Here is a 12,344-nt window from a genome sequence, read left to right as displayed (position 1 = left end):
GTTGTCGTCCGCATCGGGACAGAGTGGTTCGTGCGTTCTGTTCCCGTTGGCTGCTTTTTTTGCGGTCCGCACGGACGTTTTCTCGAAATATTCGTTTCTGGGGTGCTTCTTTGTGGTTCATTATGAAGCCGTATGCGGGAGTATGGGAATCGTAGCTTGAAGCAGTCCAGAGGACGCGTTTAATTAACGAGAACAGTTGGTTATTTATTTTCTAAGAAATTCTTAAATATTCTTATGCGTTGCGTTTTTCGAGCGATTTCTTTAATATTTCATTTTCCTTGATCGAGCCGCGTACGTACATTCTTGAAGCAATGTGAATATAGTTCGAATCAATGCAATTACGTGGACAATAACACGTCGAGTATTGCGGGGCGGTGAGACACGTTTGGACGGTCCTGGCCGTACTCCATCTTGTTTCCGCTAAAATCGCGTCAAAGTCGTGGATTCATGGCGTCGATGTGGTGGCCGCGACTCCCCAAGAACCACACTGTTCGTTTATCCTTTCGTGGCGTGCGTTCTTTTCATGGTTCACGACAGTCCGCTCATACGAAATTAACTCTATCGACAAACAGTAACCGAATGTCCGTTCTGTCGGTTAGGGGCACGCCATTCGGAGCTAGAGAAAGCGATTTTCCGTCGCACACAAAATCGCTTCGCCCGAAAACGAAGGCGATTCCACGACTGTTTCGCACCGAGAACGTTTCGAATAAGATACGCCTATTGCGTGTTCTGTGATAGTGATTCAGAGGACATTCAATTTGAAACAGTCGTTCTGTCGAAGTTACACTCCGCCTTAATTCTTATAAAAATAATTTATTTATTTTTCTTTATACTCCCGTGCCATGTGTTTTGTATCCGTAAATAAACGTATTAACAAATACACGCTGTTTTTTTGTAGATAATCTTTCAAGTCCTTAAACGTTTCGTTCAATCGTCTTATTCCGTTAGGTATATAAGAACATAGGTACTTAAGTTAGAAATGAATTAATGCATTCGTAGTATTATACTTTCTTTCTAAGAACAAAAGGGTATTCACAGACGTCACGTTGTTAATGGTGCATAAGCGAGGGAGGCATACTTAACTCGCAATTGGTAACTCTGTTAAATTTATCTGAAGGATTATCTAATTTACTACTTATTGTACAATGTTCTATCTTTGTCCGTCATTGGATCACTTCCTTCGTGTAATTTATTACTTTTGATCTCTAAAATATATCCAAAAATGTAGCCAGGCTTGTTAAATGAGACAGTATATTTGTAAATATTACATTTTTATATTTTAGAATAACTATCATTTATTATATATATGTATGCTTTATAAGTCTTACAATTAGTAAAAGAAGATTAATATATTTATTAATGATATATATATATATATATAGAAAATAACAGTAAAGAAGTTTTCTTATCACCACTGAGGAGATTCACTTATCACGTGAGATTACTCATTTCTGAGTTTTACTTGAAAGTAACTTTCTTAGAATTTGCATCGTAATCTAAAATGTTGTTGTTATGCAGAATGTCTGAAAGTACCGTTACATTGTGTAGGTGTTTGTTGAATAGATAGCCCTAAATTGATGAATGCAGTGAGCAGCGTTTTAGGGACATTCAGCACCATCTGTTGAAGCGAGACCTGAATTATTTTCTGTTATCGACGGTGAATACGAACAATAAATTTTTATCGAACAAACAAAGTTGTTTACTCTAAATCCCTTGATTGTTATCCTTCATTATTAATTCCCACTTACCAACATCTTGTAACCTTTCTCATAACATATTGACATTGGCGTCCAATTAATTCGCGAGCCAGAAAATAGATTTTTAATTTCGTGCAATTGAGTCTCATTAATTAAAATGATTTCCTCTACAATTTTTGAGATATATTCCGAAGCCGTGGAAGAATCAGAGGGACCATCTATTTTATCCACTGATCCTGAAGAACGAAAACTGGCTCGGAAACTTCGCATTCAACGGCGCATAGAAGAACGAACGAAGTGGGCACAGTTTCAAAAATCATTTGTATATTTAAATAGAACTTTGCCAATTTTTAATTGAAACGTTCATTCAGGCATGCAAAAATCGAGGATGACGCAAGTGTGGAAATAACACCCATCGAGAAGCAGATACTTGACAGTTTTGACAAGTTAGAGAGATTACAGAGCGAAGGGGAAGAAGTGGTACGTGTATACCAAAATATGTAATAAATTGTTATAATGATTTTGATTTTTATTCATCTTTGGAGAGATAATAGAATAGTATATCCCAAGGTCACTGGTGTAAGAGTAGCGAACGATGCAAGGGAATTGGAAAGACGAAAAGAAGTTCAAGAGACAAGGAATAGATTATTGGCGGTACTCGAAGAGGAAGAGAAGAAGTATATGGAGAAGTACCGCGAGATTAGTGCAAAGTGGCCCGAGATCCTTTCATGCAAAGACCCACTAGATATTCACGATGAATTAGAGGCTCAAAATGCCAAGTGTCTCGAAGTATTACAGAAAAAGGATGCCTTGATCGCGGAACTAAAGAAAGAGATTGAAAACGCCGATGCAAAGTACGCCGACGAAGTAAAAAAACAGAACGAAGACATCGATTTGCTCATTGAAAGAATGGAATCGCAAGTTAGCTTTTTCATAACTGCACTATGGTTCTTATAAACTTGTAACGCACACGAATTTGCATAAATGTTAAAGAACTCTTACCCATTTAGTACATTCAACGATAATTTCTAAAGTTATACCATTTTAATCTATTTATCTATAAAAATGTTTGCAACTTTGCCATTTTTCCTGTTTCACAGTTCTCTAAAGATACGGGTTTATTAATTTTCGTAGAAAAAGTTTGTAATTGCAAAGTTTGCTGTAACGTTTGTAGGAGTTTCGGTAATAAATATTTCGTACAGGTACGCACGATGACGAAAGCTTACCGTAACGAACTGATGCTCATTGAAAATGTTATCGAATCGGAGCGCCAAATACTTCTGGCGACGTCCACTGAAAAATGGGACGCGTTGTTTAAAAAGTACCAAGACGATACCGCCGAAGCGAAAGAGAAGAAAAAGGAAATAATGCAACAATACGAGGAAGACATGAGAAGGGTGACGATACAGCATCAGGAAGAATTTAGACGATTGAAGATCACTTTCGAATTAGAGATACAGAATCTGCAGCAGGAGGTGCAGAATATGAAGGCTTTATGTTTAATGAACGTGGAGAAATTAGATTATAATTATGCCGTGCTGAAACGTCGCGAAGAAGAGAACACGATCGTGAAGAATCAGCAGAAGAGGAAGATTAATAAGTTGGTACAGGGAATGTTTATCGTCGCATTATTTTTATATTAAAATACATCGAATTGAATTTCAGGCTTCAAGATGTGATCAACGGTTTAAGAAAAACGTACGCGGACTTAGAGGAGTCTACGAGATTGGAGATTCAGAAGCTTACTGGTGAGATTCTCAAGTCGCAGAGGGCTGTAAAGGATTTAGAGGAGAAGTCTAAAAATATTGCCGCTATTAACGATAAAAAATATATGCAAATTTGGGATATGAATATTCAAACAGCGAACGAATTAGTGAACAAGGTGCACAAAGCGTTAGATTGTCGAATGTAAAATGATAAATCATTTATTTATTGTACTTTTGATTCGTATTTGATTTTAGCTTTTGGCAGCGGATAAAATTATTCACGAACAACTGTTAGGTATTAAATGGGAACCACCGAAAATGGAATTATTAAAAAAGGAGGATTTAAAATCTTATTGTTACGCTATGTGTGCTATAAAAAAGGGTAAAATTATGATAAGTTATATTTGTAATAAGATTATTATAATCACGGTTAACAAATTCTTCTTGTATGATTAAAGAAAAGGAGGAGGCAAAGAAGAAGAAGACAATTTCCAAATTATACAAGCCAGCAACAACGTTAGAAGAAATGAACTTAGAACGACGTCTGTTGAATCACATTGCCAAATTAGTCACTGGTCACTGTGATTACCTTATTGAAGATACTTTGAAAGATTTATTGTCTCAGTTTACAGAAGAAGATAACTTGCTGATTCGTCTGGATAAAGTATTCGAGGTAATCTATTGAAAATAAATTGAATTGAATCGAATCAAACGAAAATACGAATTTTCAGGCGTTAAAAGTTACATCCGAAGAAGAACTTCAATTTTTGCTTAACTTCTTTCTACCTTACGCGCATTGTCCTTCTTGTACGGTGAAAAGGGAAAGCGTACCAAGTATTTGCGGACCATCCGACGAAGACCTTCAAACTTCTTCGTCTGAGTAAATAAAAACTAAAATCTATATACAATCGCAAAACAATATTCTACGAGTTTAATGTACATTTCCGTTTTTGATTTTAATGTTACACTGCAGTATCACTTTACCGCCTATTTGCGAAAATATTGAAAAAAATCCGACAGAGGATAATTTAATCTCAGCTGTAGAAGAAGCACTTTGTTGTATAAAGCTTCAGGACGACGAACACGTAGAAGAAGAGGAAGAAATCAAGATCACTACACCTGAAACATCTTCGACTGAAACATCATCTCCTAGAGAACAGATTGCATCAACTTGTGTTGCTCAAGGCATTATTGAAGTTACTGATGGTACGAAAGCAAAAATTCTAATGTCACTTTCCTTTACATAATTCAGAAATTTTAGGAATAATGTTTAACATTCGTCAATTTTTATTAGAATCCACTGGTGAACCGAAGCGTCAACTCGTGTGCGACAAAGGTCATCTGTTAACAATTGAAACCGAATTTGTAATGAATGCTTTGAAAGAATTTGTAGAGAGGCACGAATTCGTTAAGAAGCAGGAGAGTGCGGTGCCCATTACTGAAAAAACAACGAAAGTGAAAACCACAGTATCACGAAATATAAAAGATGAAGATATAATCGAATTCTGGCAAAGATATAGAAATATTTTTTCACTGGATAGAGAAAGCCTTTGGGATAATTTGTTAGTTGGTCTCAAAAAGTACCATTCGGCGTTAAAAGAAAGATACGAGTTGAATAATGAAATAAAATTTTTGCAAAAACAAAATGCAGAACTTAGTCGTTTATTAAGAAGTTATTCAATGGAGGTAATGTTAAATAAAACGAGAAACATCCTATTAAAACGGAAATTTTCTTACACAGTGTATGTCTACTTTTCAGTCTGATGGAATGCAACTCTCGGAAAGAGATACTAAACTTATTCAACATATACTACAGGACTGATAAAATCGTACAGTGAAAAGTATAGCTTGCAACATTATATATTTTTTATATAATTTTTTAATGGACATATATACATTCATACAGTACATCAGTATCTCCTTGTGTCACTTCATCTAATAATAAAGGTATTACAAATGCTTGAAACATATTTCATTGTCTAAAATAGGTAACACATACATTACATGATTGATTTCTAATGTTTTCATCAATCATTAAATATATTTATCAAAAATCATACTAATTAGCAGTTTTCCTTTTTTAATATGTTACATGACATAGAACAACAAAAGTGCGCAAAGGGGAAGTGTAAAATTGAGTACATAGCAAATCATGAATGTTCCATTAAATTAAATATTAAATTGGCATCTTATATGAAATGATTTTTAAATTGTTTCTCGTTCGCTCTTCAAAGAATACAATGTACAGAAGTAAAAAATTTGTATATGTATTAAAATAGATATATTGATTGTAATATTTTTTTTTTCTAAGTTTGATTTGTGAAACCTCCTGGTACAAAATTATTTGACAATGACTGAACAAGATTTTTGGGATTTGCACCAGGTTTAGGTTTTTTCCAATATGGAAAGAGCCTTTTCTTCTTTTGAATTTTTGCCTGTTTTAACTTACTAGTGTGTTTCTTCGATGTTATATGCTGTAATGTAAGATAAACTATATCATTATTCATTACTACGCATTTGATTTTACATTAGTTTTACATACCACATTGTACTGCGTTGGGGAATTAAAAATCTTGTTGCACATGTTGCATGAAAGTGATACACTTTTCGATGTTGAGTTGTCCTGGGCATTTGTGGGAGTTGATGTCATTGGACTTCCAACATCCTTGCCTCCCCACTCACCTAAGCATCAATGTGCGATCAACACTATCTATGTATCACAACCGCTTTTGCGATCAAATGTGATAATAAATCAGCTTGAACACTACATTCATGCTATGGAAAAAGCAACCATTAATGGAAACTGTTTTAACAAAAGATATCGGTAAAAAGATTCAGACACATATATGCGTGTGCATAGATGTTCAAATAATTCTTTACCTCTTTAAAATGGATACTTAGAAATGTATTTTATATATATATTCAGTATGCAAGAATTAACATTCAATATTTATGTCATTTTATTGTTTTCTGTATAGTAAAAAATTTAAAGAATACAAAGATAGATATAAAAAATTGATATTATATAAAAATAAAAATAACATTGAAAAAATAGTTTCGAACTTTTAGAAGTATAAATTTTTCAGTGAATAGAAAGGTTGCTCAATGTATTGCATTCATTAAAAGGAGATATTAATAAATGAAAAATGCGTGTATTAAGAAAACTTCAAGTGATAGAAGAGAGGAAATATGCATGTAAAATTTATACATTTATAATAGGATTACAACAAAATGGGAAAGATATGCAATTATTTTGTGAACAATACAAACTTTATTAATCATAACAAATAACTAAATAACTCGTAGTCGAGTTGCTTTCAAGCACAATGCGTTCACAAATAAATGAATAATAAATATACACTTTCAATGTGACAAAAATAATGTATAATAAATAGTAATAAATAATAAACAATAAATAGTGGTGCATAAATTAAACAAGCATGAAAATATCACAAAGCGTCTTAGCAGCAATTGCTCAATTAAAGCTATTCAAGAAGTAAATGGTTAGCTTTTTCTCATGGAAACAAATGAAAAGAAAGAGTGAGTAGCAACATCAAGCATGCAAATGTGAATAAGATTAAGCAGTAAATTAGCACAATCATATTTTTTTCGATAATCTTGTCAAGCCACAATGTGCGACTACATCTAAACCCATATACTGATTTGCGTATAATGTAGGCTTTATTACCTCTCATTGCTTTTTTTTTGTGCCGGCTCCCTATAAATCAAAATATTTTTTTAATTTATTATATATGTATTGAAGTTAAGCAAACCTTTGTTTATAAAATACCATTTAAATGTGTCTGTAATTGTTGTATAGAGTTCAGGCACACATTACACACATTACATTTTAATCCATTCGTTTCCTCATCTTTTGTAAATGCCACTTTTGTTTCTTCAAGAGATGCCATTATATTCTTGGATCTAATCTAAAAAGAAAGCAGATGTCTGTGCTACTAATTTTTGTTTCCTCTTAGCTTGAATAATGAAGACTTCTTTCCTTCAGTGTGTGTTATCTTACCCTTCAACTCTTTAGGTTTAGATTCAACGATCTTTTATTTCGAAACTATAATTCTATTTATACAAACCTGTTTAGCATGCCTGGCACCTTGTAAATGTGTATCTAACACTGTTTGACTTGTAAATGATAGATCACAGTCATCACAACGAACAAAAGGTTTCTTTGTGGGTAGATTACCCATTATATTATCCACTACTGCTTTTGTTACGGGATCATTTAGACTTGGGTTCATTACATTTTCTGATGATACAGCCATTATTGAAGCTAAAAATGTAATACTCATTTTATTTAACCATCAATAATACAATAAATACAGAATATGTGTACTTTATTTTATAACTCTACTAAATTTGAAAGATAAACTGATATATTACATTATTTTAACACTCAAATAATTGTGTTGTGCATAAGGTTGTTTACAGAAGAAATAAAATTTTGACTTTATACGAGGTTGTATACAAAATTCTACAGTTATATACATTATTTATCCAAAATATTGTTTCAAATATACCTATTTGCGATATCGAATACTGCTACGATAAATCTTAAGAATGTCGAAATTGTGTAGTCAATTTTTTCCGTCTACAATGGATCTTGAATGTTATTTAGCGGGCAACTGTATTTGTAAATGAAACCAGCTTATCTCTTCAGTACGTTAGACACACAAAGTTTTCGAGTTGGTAGCCTGTTTCTGTTAGGAACATTATTTCAAAATGTTACAATTCAATTTAATTTGATAGGCTGATAGAACTCGAGAGTTCCTAGTGTGTCGTCACTGAAGGTGCGTTCAGTAATTGCCATGCGGGTAGAATACATACTGCGCACAATTTGAGAGAGGTTTGAAATTACAATTAAAACCACGTGCACTTAGAAAAGACATTACGAGGTACAATAAATGATTCAACGGTGAAACTAGAAGAAAAATACATAAAAATGGTACTGTAAACTGACATTTTATATTTAAATATTTTATAAAATATTTGTTTCTAAACACTTAAATACGAGTACGTTTTATAAAGTTTCAATTTTTCATCTTTAAATATGATATGTCGATGTTATTAAATGTACAAGTCAACCTTAGTAAAATATTAAATTATTTATTTTAAAGATTTAGAGAACATTTTCTTTAACAACTTTGCAACTGCGAAAAGATAAAGCGAAAAGTATTAACAAAAAAATCGTTTGCATAACACGTTAATAAATACCCACTGAGTCAGTGGAAAACTCAGTTTCTATCGCAGGACAGTAGAACTTATTGGTATTAAGAAAGTTTGTCCATTAAATATGCATAAAATCAAACAGGTGAATGAAGCTTTGGGAGAGATCGATCCAATCAGCGGTTTTCGAAGCGCAACGTCGGTCGTAGTAGAGCATAATATTCGCGGCTTAAGAAGGACAGCCAATTAGAAAAGTTGGTGAATATCGTCGGTCGGTACTTAGGCGCGTGTGTTTGTACGAGTGCATATAGGTGACCGTCGCGAAATATAGTCGCAGCCATCTTATATTTTGTGTCGGAGAAAAACAATTTGGCCGTACAAATGTTTCGCGATTGTCCGTGAAGCCGCTCGAGAACGGGAGGCGTGCGCTCGATGAGGCGTGACGTTTTTCGACCCTAGCCCAGACTACTACATTAGCAAAGGTTCGTAGAACGATGCTTTTTTTCTCGGCTACAGCAAAAGCGACCCCCACTTGCGTGGTGCCTTGTGAGGAATCCGGTTTCGCAGTCAAAATATTCCGCCGTTTCTCTGGTCGCTTTTTTAAAAATAGAGTTGCCCGTGTTGCTCGCTGCTGGGCTACGTTCTGTTGACGACGGCATCGTGCCGTCTTCGAGCGCTTCGTGTAAAAGTTATGCAATCAGCTGATCGTCCAGCTACCTTCTGTCACTTGTCAAAGATAAATGTCAAAACCGCTGGTCTAACCTGACACGCGTACGTTCGAACATTTGGGCATGCATGATACCGGAATTACGGGGCTGTCGACGTCGTCGCAACTTTTTTTGCGTCTCAGCGTGTCCCGTGAATGGCGATTCATAGTGGTTCACTGTCATGCAGGTGGATTGGTACGCAGGATATGAGCAGCTTGTCAAGCGCAACCTGACTCTGCTCCCCGATCAAGAAGCAGTGCAGCAGCAGGAGCCACAATCGCAAGAGTTGGCTCAGCCGCAGCAGACTGACATAATGACGTCCATGTTTGAGCAACAGATTAAAAGCGAGCCAATGGGCTTCTATTCTGTTGCTTCAAGCCGTTCAGACGGTTCAAACTCTATGGTGAACCTGTCTGACGACCGGGAGGACCTGTCACAACAGGAGGGTCACTTGCAACCTCAACAGCAAACGACGCTTCAGTTGAACCAACAAGGTCAGCAACAAGCCCAGCAAACTCAACAACAAGTACAACAGCAGGGTCAACAACAACAAACTCAAAGCGTCCAACAGGAAACGCCTAGTCGTCAGTCGACGGGTCAGCAAACCGTCAAAGAAGGTTCAAGGTCCAGACCGCAGCCCTGTAAGGTATGCGGTAAGGTGCTATCTTCTGCTTCATCATATTATGTACATATGAAACTCCATTCGGGCAACAAACCATATCATTGTACGGTGTGCGAAGCTAGTTTCTGCCGTAAGCCATACTTGGAGGTGCACATGAGGACGCACACGGGAGAAAGACCTTTCCAGTGCGAGCTGTGCTTGAAGAGGTTCACCCAGAAGAGCAGTCTGAACACCCACAAGCGGGTGCACACGGGTGAAAGGCCGTATGCCTGCGATATCTGTCAGAAACGTTTCGCGGTGAAGAGCTACGTGACCGCTCACCGTTGGAGCCACGTTGCCGAGAAGCCTCTGGTGTGCGACAGATGTTCTCTAACGTTCACGTCCAAGAGTCAATTCGCCATTCACATCCGTACCCACACGGCAAGCACCACGTACGAGTGCAACATATGCGGACGTACGTTCGTGCGCGACAGTTATCTGATACGGCATCAAAATCGTGTACACCGTGATATGAATCAAAGCAATACGAATCACAATCCACCGACGCCGCAGAGTACCGGCGGCGGTACCCCGGGCACAGGCTTCGAGAGCCCGGTCTGTGATTTACGGTACAACGAGGGGCCATCCTCGTTGGACGGTCTGGCCGGTTCCAAGGGAGGCATCACGGCGGAGATCGCAAGTTTAGCGAAACAGAACAATCTTCAGCTTCCTTTGCCGCTGCTACATCCGCAAACTACCAACTAGTGTTTAGACGTCAGTATGTCAGAGCCCCTACCGCAACACCAGTCACCGCAGCAAGTAGTATGTCCCACCACGGCGTCCTCGCCGTTTACACTTAATTCACCCGAGTCTCACGAGCACACACCATCGCAGAGTGTCTACCAAACGACAGGCGAGTCCAGTCCACTGGACGCCAGCCTAAGCTCCCAACTGTACCCGCAAATCTCATCGTCCCCTGTAAATTCATCCGAGACGCATCATCATTCGCATCAACCGCATCGCGGCGTTCCTCCACCAGGGCTTCACCCTGCGCTCTATTTATACGCTCAGTACTCGAACGCGAGTCCCACGATCTCGTACCCCGAACATATTCAGCAACGCAACAATTGAACGCGCAGGTTTATGCCAGCAGCGATTCCATTGCCCACCGCGTGCCGCCGCGGTAACCGATCGCAGCGCGCCGAAACGGCGGCGCGCGACCCCAGCGCTCCCCTTCGATCGTGCGACCATTTAAAAAGCCGGTGCTGGTTGAACAAAGTGCCTAAACAAAGCATCCGATTTCTGGATCGCGACGTGGATGCTCGATATCGGATCGCGGATTCACCGACACGAAACGAAAGATTTTTATCGCGCCGATCTTGTTTCGATCTTCTAACTCTCTCTCTCTCTCTTTCTCTCTCTGTGTCTCTTAATTTTTGTTTTTTTTTTTAAGTTCTTTTAAACGAACGGAAGTGAACAGGGTATCAATTGTAAATTGATTACTGTTTCTCGCGTATTCGCTATGTATATATATACGTATGTATGCGTGCGCGTACGTCTATAGATATGTATACGTACGCACGAACACGTTCCATCGGTCCATTTAATGGACACCGCAACGTCGACGAGCGTGATTTTAAACGAGAATTTAAATGGCACCGTTCGAAGGGGACGATCGATCGCGCGGATCGATCGCGCGCCGTTGATCCCGTTTCCATGGTCATCAGCCGATCCCGGTGGCCGCGGTCACATCGATGTTCGCATAAACCTCCCGGGAGAAAACAAAAACGAAGGAGAAAAAAATAAATAACCGAGTCGCGTATTCTAACACACGTTTCTACACGAGAGAGGGTTTTCCAAGTTTCCGCACTTCTTGATTTACCTGTTTTTCAATCACATCTGCGAGTACATATACATATATAATATATATATCTATGTGTGTATATATATTATGCGCGAACCATTATACGCATAACATATTTATATTATATTTTTAAAGGAGTTTAGTCACTTGGATCTGTGATATAGATAGTAATTATTATCTACAACGTTTAAACTATTGGTTTACTATTTTGATGATATCAAAAAAAAAGGGAAAAAAAAGAAAAAGAAAAGAAAGAAAACCGAGGAAAGGGAAAAAAAGACGACGGAACGAAATGACAAAAAAAAAAATAAAGGAGAGACGAGAATATATATATATGAATGCATATATATATATATATGTACGGAGACGACAAATACGAAGATACGAAGGCAATGTGTCACGGAGCGACGTAGCCTGTCGCGAAATTCGAACAAAAAGTAAACAAAATACGAGAGAAGGATGAAAACAAAATGACGAAAAAAAAAGAAAAAAAAAGAGCAGATAGGAACACGAGAACGGACATTATATTTGGTCTCTACCGAAGGTGTGTTTGGTAGACACCCTACTATTAACTTTTACAAACAAACAAAC

At 37.4% G+C, this 12,344-nt stretch overlaps 3 protein-coding genes across 5 annotated transcripts; 2 read left to right on the top strand and 1 right to left on the bottom strand.

Moving 5' to 3' along the window:
* Positions 1-1,696: 1,696 nt before the first annotated feature.
* On the top strand, positions 1,697-5,255 carry LOC116430661 (dynein regulatory complex protein 1). Its single transcript, XM_076372330.1, has 11 exons — positions 1,697-1,994; positions 2,069-2,177; positions 2,268-2,618; positions 2,900-3,297; positions 3,363-3,579; positions 3,659-3,785; positions 3,862-4,076; positions 4,135-4,283; positions 4,377-4,609; positions 4,698-5,089; positions 5,163-5,255. Exons 1-11 carry the CDS (start codon positions 1,855-1,857, stop codon positions 5,223-5,225), a joined length of 2,394 nt encoding a protein of 797 aa, XP_076228445.1. The 5' UTR covers positions 1,697-1,854; the 3' UTR covers positions 5,226-5,255.
* On the bottom strand, positions 5,244-8,339 carry LOC116430663 (zinc finger protein 346). 2 transcript variants are annotated; one of them, XM_031985130.2, is made up of 6 exons: positions 7,799-7,949; positions 7,492-7,688; positions 7,194-7,332; positions 7,092-7,121; positions 5,946-6,085; positions 5,244-5,877 (listed from the first exon to the last, which is right to left on the bottom strand). In XM_031985130.2, the coding sequence occupies exons 2-6, from the start codon at positions 7,678-7,680 to the stop codon at positions 5,710-5,712; spliced, it is 666 nt and encodes a 221-aa protein (XP_031840990.1). In that variant the 5' UTR covers positions 7,681-7,688; positions 7,799-7,949; the 3' UTR covers positions 5,244-5,709. The 2 variants fall into 2 exon arrangements, with proteins under 2 accessions (XP_031840990.1, XP_031840989.1); XM_031985129.2 differs by having other exon boundaries at positions 5,267-5,877; positions 7,936-8,339.
* LOC116430662 (uncharacterized) lies at positions 8,181-12,096 on the top strand. 2 transcript variants are annotated; one of them, XM_031985128.2, is made up of 3 exons: positions 8,181-8,360; positions 8,727-9,063; positions 9,476-12,096. In XM_031985128.2, the coding sequence occupies exon 3, from the start codon at positions 9,602-9,604 to the stop codon at positions 10,652-10,654; it is 1,053 nt and encodes a 350-aa protein (XP_031840988.1). In that variant the 5' UTR covers positions 8,181-8,360; positions 8,727-9,063; positions 9,476-9,601; the 3' UTR covers positions 10,655-12,096. The 2 variants fall into 2 exon arrangements, with proteins under 2 accessions (XP_031840988.1, XP_031840987.1); XM_031985127.2 differs by lacking the exon at positions 8,727-9,063.
* Positions 12,097-12,344: the final 248 nt, after the last annotated feature.

The sequence above is a fragment of the Nomia melanderi genome, chromosome 11 (genome assembly GCF_051020985.1).
Source record: "Nomia melanderi isolate GNS246 chromosome 11, iyNomMela1, whole genome shotgun sequence".
In the NCBI taxonomy this organism is placed as follows: domain Eukaryota; kingdom Metazoa; phylum Arthropoda; class Insecta; order Hymenoptera; family Halictidae; genus Nomia; species Nomia melanderi.
Note: the sequence above shows the minus strand (reverse complement) of the source record. Positions and strands in the feature narration are given on the sequence as shown.

Bases quoted from the DNA above. Each gene is read 5' to 3' on its own strand.
- LOC116430661 (XM_076372330.1), top strand. From the start codon at position 1,855: ATGATTTCCTCTACAATTTTTGAGATATATTCCGAAGCCGTGGAAGAA. The intron at 2,178-2,267 runs GTACGTGTATAC...GTATATCCCAAG, and splicing joins AGAGCGAAGGGGAAGAAGTG to GTCACTGGTGTAAGAGTAGC. The intron at 3,580-3,658 runs GTGCACAAAGCG...ATTTGATTTTAG, and splicing joins CGAACGAATTAGTGAACAAG to CTTTTGGCAGCGGATAAAAT.
- LOC116430663 (XM_031985129.2), bottom strand. From the start codon at position 7,680: ATGGCTGTATCATCAGAAAATGTAATGAACCCAAGTCTAAATGATCCC. The intron at 7,333-7,491 runs GTTTGTATAAAT...CTTTCTTTTTAG, and splicing joins GTGCCAGGCATGCTAAACAG to ATTAGATCCAAGAATATAAT. The intron at 6,086-7,091 runs GTAATAAAGCCT...ATTGATGCTTAG, and splicing joins CAAAAAAAAAGCAATGAGAG to GTGAGTGGGGAGGCAAGGAT.